This window comes from Meleagris gallopavo, chromosome 8, assembly GCF_000146605.3.
Source record: "Meleagris gallopavo isolate NT-WF06-2002-E0010 breed Aviagen turkey brand Nicholas breeding stock chromosome 8, Turkey_5.1, whole genome shotgun sequence".
Taxonomy (NCBI): Eukaryota; Metazoa; Chordata; class Aves; order Galliformes; family Phasianidae; genus Meleagris; species Meleagris gallopavo.
The window spans coordinates 9998221-10005393 of NC_015018.2; the positions used below are offsets into that span (position 1 = coordinate 9998221).

A 7173-nucleotide genomic window follows, 5' to 3' on the forward strand; every position below is an offset into this window, starting at 1 on the left:
TGTTTCTCAGACAGATAAATATATTACTATGTGTGACATCACTGACAACAGTGCGACCATTCATAAATTAAGGCACTTACCCCATTAATACAAGAGTACTTTCACTCTATCATTATTCTTTGTTCCCCTCTCTAATCTGACAGCAAAAGGACGAATCCTTTTTTAGTATCAGCACTGCCCCGACATTAAAGAGAGAAGTCTGTGCTTGGCAGAGGTTTCTTAGTCCTTAACACTGGGGCCAAGGCGTGCTTTTACCTAACTCAGTGGATGCTGGGTGGAAGACATGGCAGATAGAGGTGCTCATTAGCAGAAGCCACAGCAAAAGTGACAATTCCAAAGTCAGTGAAGACTGAATTAGAAGTGTAACATGTCTCAATAAGCCAGCTCTTAGTAAACAGTGCTGATATCTTCTCTAAACTGTGCTACAAGGCACCAATGTATGAACAATAGCTACGATCCCAGGTGTGTTTTTTTCCCCCTCCTTTTCTAACAGGTGCTTGAGAAAAGAAGCTCTTACTTGATCCACAATGGCAATTAAAGACTAATCATAGTAGTGGCATTTTAAATAGAACCTGAGGAGTACTCAGGTATGCATTCACTCACAGATGCTGTTTTGCTTATTTCAATTGATCGTCATTCTAAATCTGTTTTATGTCAACAGCAGTTCTGCATCTTGTACTGTATGTAATGAACAGCATGGTTCACTTCCACTGCAACATGATCTTGCATTTTGGCATACCTTTGTAATAAGTACTGATACAACATTCTTTAAATGCTCTACAGGAATTCTTAATACTGGTTTGTATGGTTCTTAGACAAAATTCTCCAAAAACCACACCAAGTGTGTTTTTTTTTCTTTTTGGGTTTTCATAGGAGCCTCTTCTTCTGACTCAGAAGGTGAAACCATCAAAGACGAAATGGATCAGTAAGTTTAAAATAAGTTACATTTCTTTATTTTTTTACAGCTAAAAAAAAAAAACCCACAAGTATAGATATCTCCATTCGTATTTGGCAACTTCTAGGCTTTTATTTGGGCTTTGGTTGTTGTCAGATGTGATCTAAAATCTGGGAAATTGTTTTCTAACTTTTCCTAAACAAAATCCATTCCCTGTGTATTTAAAACCTGATCCAGTGCTAGTCTTTCAAAATCAAAGTCTTTCTGTTAACTGGAAATGGAACCAGACAGGTGAAAAGCCAAAATAGTCACTCTATTTTGAACTCCTTTGAATACACTAATTCAATATCAAATGCTTTATAAAAAGCAAACTTCAATAATATAGACTTATGCACTGTTTTTCCCCCATAATTTATCAAGAATAAAGTATTTTCTTTAAATCAAATACAAAACATTGCAGTATGATTGAATTACTTCATAGTTCTGACATAAAGCGAATCTTATCTTAGGTGATTTTTACCTCAAAGTCATAAAATATACTAGATTGGATTGATTTATGGACTGTGATAAGCTTAGAGGTTTCATATAAAACTTAAGATCAAGAAAATCTCACAGGTTTGGGGATCAACTGCTAAGTTTTTCCGTTGTTCTAGCTCAGAACTTTCCAAGTGTCTCAGGAATAGCAGTTTGTCCTCAATTAACTCGTTAGTGATTAATGTAGTATTGATCCTGTTCCTAATTCTGATCATTATCCTGATTACTTGACAACATCTCTTGAGTCTGCTAACATCATTAAATTTTGAAGTAATGTATCACATTCTTTATTACTTAAGAAAGAACAAGAATGCTGTTCTGACACTGTAGAGAATTGCTGAGAATTCTACTCAAACAGTAGAATTCTGAATGATCAGGCATAGGTATAATCAAGGTGTCTTATTTTTGCCTAGTTTCCAGCTCTTACCACATGCATCTGAATACCTATAATATCTCAGACTACCTCCTAGGATTTGAAGGCTGGCTTTCCTGAAGGGATTTGTGGCGCATTCCAGATTAGTCAGCACATATCTCAAAATGAGATTTATTTATTTATTTATTTATTTATTGAATCTTAGTTCTCTGCATCATTTTACTTCACCAGAAAATGAAAAAGTCAAAATTTTTACTTCCATGTAGGAACAGACAGAAGAAGTGAATAGTTGTCAACCCATACAGTAACTGTGAATGATTTGTTGGTTGGAAAACACACCCCTCTCTTGTTTGGTTGTTTTTGTTTTGTTTTTAAAACTTTTCAAAGAATTATTGATTCTGTGTCTAAATGGACCACAGTATTTTCATTACCTTATGAGCCCAGATCTGCATAGAAACTTAGTGAGCAGTGCAAGAGAAACTGCCATCACCCTTTCACCCAGAGCTGTTAATAGTTTTAAGCTACAGCTGGGCTAACCCAGGCCATTTCATTACATTTGGAGCAAGAAATCTGAGCAAGACAAGTGATTAAAGTATCAGGATATGCAGGCTGATTCTTCCAAAATGAAGTTTACCTGGTTGTACATACCAGAACTCAATCTCAGAAGTGCTGTCAGGGTTGACATGTAGGTGGTACAGACATAACCAAAGGAAATACACATAGCTCTAGCTTCCAGTTAAACAATCTCTTTCTGGTTAATATTACACAGCAACCTAAAGCCAGCTGACACCTCCTTGAAGGTAGCACCTCCTGCTACCAGAGCTGCAACCAAGCCTCAAGAAACTTCCAATGCACCATCAACAGCGGTTCAGCCTGCGTCTGTACCTGTCCAGTCTGTGTCTACGCCCGTTAATCAGGTAGGAGAGGCAATATATTTTGTTTCAAGAATCAAAAGCAAGCTCTTAAAATGGCGCTTAATCCACAGCCTGAGGCTCAGAATCTCAACATTTTCAGCTTCGCTGTTGTACTTCAGCTTTGAACCTTGCAGCCATTTAGTAATTGCATATGCAGACGAGATGTCCAGGCTGCCAGCTAACCTTTACCACCTGGCAAAGGGAAGGGAACCTTTCATCCCTGCGTACAGGCATCTCTGCAGCAGTGAGCAGAAGGAGCAGCTGCTGCTAGCTCAGCCAGCGGCAGAAGCCTGTGTGCACTCCAGCAGGTCAAACACTGCATGCCACGAAGGGCACTTGGAAGCATAAGTCAGCTCACTGGCGTCTTCACATTGCAGACTGACTCAATCACTTTCAATACCAGCAGCCTTTAGTTTTTTCTCTCCCTCTTTCACAGCAGTTTCTCATTAATGTTAGCATGCAGTTCTGGGCCTCTTCATTCCAAGCTATCAGAATAATCATAACTGATTTCTTCCTTAATAGGAAAGAAAAGTGATATTTATTTAAAAATGAAACCCATTTAAAAGTTGTTGAAAAGTTGATGAGAAATTTATATTGCCTTTGCAACATTTACAGCCTAGAAATAGGTGGCAATCAGTAAAAAGAGATGGAACAGATGAAGCAATGCAGTTTTACTTTTGACTACAAAGAAAACAAAACTAAGCCTTTGTGATGCATTTTGACAGAAGGATCCTAACTAAGAAATGATTATAATCTCTAAAACTTATTACCACACTCAAGTTTCCTGGCCTGTAAGACACCATGTATAAAATTTGGCTGTGTTCCCTTGAGATGCTGAATCCCTAATTCTGGTGTTTCGGGGAAACTTTCTTTTCTTAATTGAAATAAAATTCTACTAATCAAATTATATAACTAAGTTTTGCAATAGTCAGCAATGGAGCAACATTTATTCACTGCATTGTATGTTTTGCTCTGGAATTCACTCACCAAAATCTCTTTTGTATCATTCCATGAGCATAAAGCACATTTTATACTCTTCAGTGACCATACAATATTTGCCTTGCAATCTGACACTCACCCACCTTTCTTCTTCCTTTCAGAACCTATATTTTCCGTGTTTCTAATATACAGCATCTGAATAATTCTCTCATCTAGGATTTTATAATAGCAATGCTTTTAAAAATTGATGTATTTTTCACTACTCAATCCCAGAAATTATTCAAACTAGAATAAAATTCTTACAGGAAGCCCTCTTCATCTAAAATTCAAGGGGGGCGAGGGGGGAGAGACTGGGGGGTGCCTGAGCCTTTCCATTTTCAAATTATTTAATTAGATTGTAAAGGATGTGTCACATCTCTCCGACATATGGAAAAATCTTTTTTCCTGAACATCATGTGGTATTTTGCAATCTACAGGCTGAAAGCCCCACTAACTATTTGCAAGGATTGGATGGAAGACCTATAGTTGCTGCTCCTGTGTTTACAAAGGTAACTTGTTTCACGATATATTTCATTAACAGATAAATTGTATAGAGAGAAAACTTTTCAGCTTTGAGAGAAAATACAAGAATTATTCTTAAGGCATTTCTTAAGGCATTCAAGCGCTCAAGTCTCTTTATGAAACCTTACTGAAATCAGTATTAGTTCTAGTCCCATAAAACATGTACTGACTGTGTGTATTCATTTTCTTTGTTAGATGTTACAGGATATTTCAGCTTCAGAGGGGCAGCTTGTAGTCTTTGAATGTCGGGTGAAAGGAGCGCCTTCCCCAAAGGTTGAATGGTATAGAGAAGGAACACTGATAGAAGATTCTCCAGATTTTCGGATTTTACAGAAAAGTAGGTTTCTTATAGGCAAGCAACAAAACTGCTAATGTAGGAACACTGGGTTTCTTACTACAATGCTAAGAGCCTTATAAGCCATACTTACAGCAATAAATCTGGGTCCCAGAAGCCAAAACTGTGGATGAATTGAACTGCTGACAGGTAGTATCTGCCTCAGATTCCCTATGCTATTGCACTGTTTTGCCTTCTGCTTTGATCTCCTTTATACTATAATGTCCTTTTCTAACTCAGCCTTAATCCTGCTGTTTCTTTTTCTTTCTGCACTATTTATGTAGAGTTCTATTGACTATGAAGTGCCTCATCTTTTGCTTAAGTGCCACTGTACTAGTGCTTGCAGACAGAGGATTGCTTACTTCTCCACAAAAGTAATGTGAGAATGCTAATGTGTACATGTACCTCTTTGCACATAATACATGATTGGTTATAAATATATACTTTTTTCCTTTTCTAATACAGCTGAAAGGTCTGTGGCTTTCACATAAGTCATTAGAATGCTGAAATTGCTAAAATTCAGTAGAAAATTCTTAAATATCACACTAACATCAAATCTAAATGAAAGGCTGTTTTATCATAACTTGATTTCATGTGCCTAATAGCTTCAGAAATCATCAACACACACACAGAAGTAAAACTAAGAATGCAAAAATCTCCTTCTTGCAGAATTTTCTGTTTGTAAGTGCTCAAAGGTGTTCATAACGTAGCATGGATTTGACATACTATTGAGTACAAGGCTTAACTGTCTCTGCCACCCCCTAAACAGAACATTGCTCCAAAGGAAATACTCTGTTATACAGAGACGATTAGGCTGTAGAGGTAGTGTTCAAGAAAAAAAATATATATATATTGGCAAAAGAAAATATATTTGATGTACTAATTCTGTTATTCTTCCCTTTAGAACCACGATCTATGGCTGAACCAGGTGAGTACCATCAAGAAGCTCACACTTTATTCACCATATATCACTATGGTGATTTAACCTCACAAAATATTAAATAATTAAACTCTATAATTTAATTAAAGCAATTTCTTAATTTACTCATATCCAATAGCTACTAGTGAGATATATTTAACTACAGAATGTTCTGTAAACATAGAACTTGAATTAATTACATCACTTTTGAAGAAAATGTTTCCATTCTGGTTTGACCCAGTTCTGTCCGAGGGCCTAACCATTACATGCTTACGTGCTGAGGATTAACAACATTAATGTATGAGGGTCCCCTAATCTGAGGTTAAGAAGTACACCAAATGATGTAGGACTGCACTATTTTTATCTGCTTCACCAGTTGGGGATATTGCATCAGATGTTTAGCCATGTCAGCCATTCCCTTTGCTCCCTACCACGGTAATACGAGAGTATCACATCAGGTGTTCCACCCCTGATATCAGCAAATCCTAAAAAAGTGACTGGATTTGCTCACTTTAAGGGTCAGAGCAGAGCACAGACTACTCTGCTTGATTTGAGGAAAGGAGTCTTACAGATTTTGATTACTTCTCCATAAAATAGTCACCTTCTCTGTTATATTTTTCACTATTAAAAATAAAGTAGCTTCTCTTGAGACAAAAAAAAAAAAATTACCAATCATGGAATACCGGCTTGAGTAACTTTTCTCCTTGCCATATTAAAATATTTTTACCCCCAAAAATGTCTTGAAGTAGACTCTTGTGAAATTTTTAGAATCATCCCTCTCTCTGCAATGTCTCTTAGATTTAGGAATGAATAAATTGAACTTCTACCAGAACCTACCAATGCCATTCCTTTACTGTCCAGTGGCATCACTGCTGAGTAATGTGAAGCAGTTTTTAGTGGGTAACCAGTTGGGTGCAGTTGTCACTGCCTCATCACCTGCTGCTCATTCAGAAGGAATCTGGATTTCCATGCATGCAGTGGTTGGCAAATCCAAGTACTATAAACTAGATACTATAATGCCTTAAACTAGTTCTTATAATCCTACTCCTATAATAAACTATTATTATTCCATAGTTGTTAGTAGATAACCTCTTCTCTGCTACTAGATTCTCCTTAGGGATGACATGAAAATCACACTTAAGTATGGTACAGCCTTCTACAGAAATACTCAAAATATTAATCCTGTGAAGCTTAAGGAACATTTCTTGCAAAATGGTTCCAAAGTAGTCACTGACTAAAGAAAAAAATGCTATCAGCCCATGTTTTGGCAGCCCTTAGATGCTACTCTCCCTCCTCTTCCCAGCTACCTGAAGAAAAGATGTAAAAAAATCACAGAATCAGGGATTGAAAGAGACCTCTGGAGATCATCTAGTTCATTTGCTTTATCATATGTATTTACCGGCTGGTACTGCTGCCTGGATGTCAGATACTGCTCGGGCAGTAATCCCTGATGGACTATTTAGGACATAATTTGATTCTTGTGACAACATTTTGCACTGACATTTTTCACACCCACAAGAGCTTTCTTCACAGAGAAGAAAAAAGCAACTTTCTAAAAGCACAGTCACCTCTACCTGCAAATCTTCACTAGTACTTTCGAAAAATGCTGGCCATAAAGTATGTGTCTCACTTTTCTTCATCTCACAGAGTGACTCTACTTGGATTTTCCCAGTTAATTATACCTAATCTTTCAATTTGCAAATA

The 7173-nt window shown here is 37.0% G+C and overlaps 1 protein-coding gene across 2 annotated transcripts in view; it reads left to right on the forward strand.

The window, feature by feature from the left end:
* MYPN (myopalladin) overlaps window positions 1-7173 on the forward strand; it is a 67479-nt gene that overhangs the window by 35279 nt on the left and 25027 nt on the right. For both annotated transcript variants that reach the window (XM_010714270.3, XM_010714268.3), the window contains exons 4-8: window positions 874-925; window positions 2572-2719; window positions 4132-4203; window positions 4412-4553; window positions 5455-5478. In XM_010714270.3, coding sequence (XP_010712572.1) covers window positions 874-925; window positions 2572-2719; window positions 4132-4203; window positions 4412-4553; window positions 5455-5478 — 438 coding nt within the window. The remainder of the gene's footprint in view (window positions 1-873; window positions 926-2571; window positions 2720-4131; window positions 4204-4411; window positions 4554-5454; window positions 5479-7173) is intronic.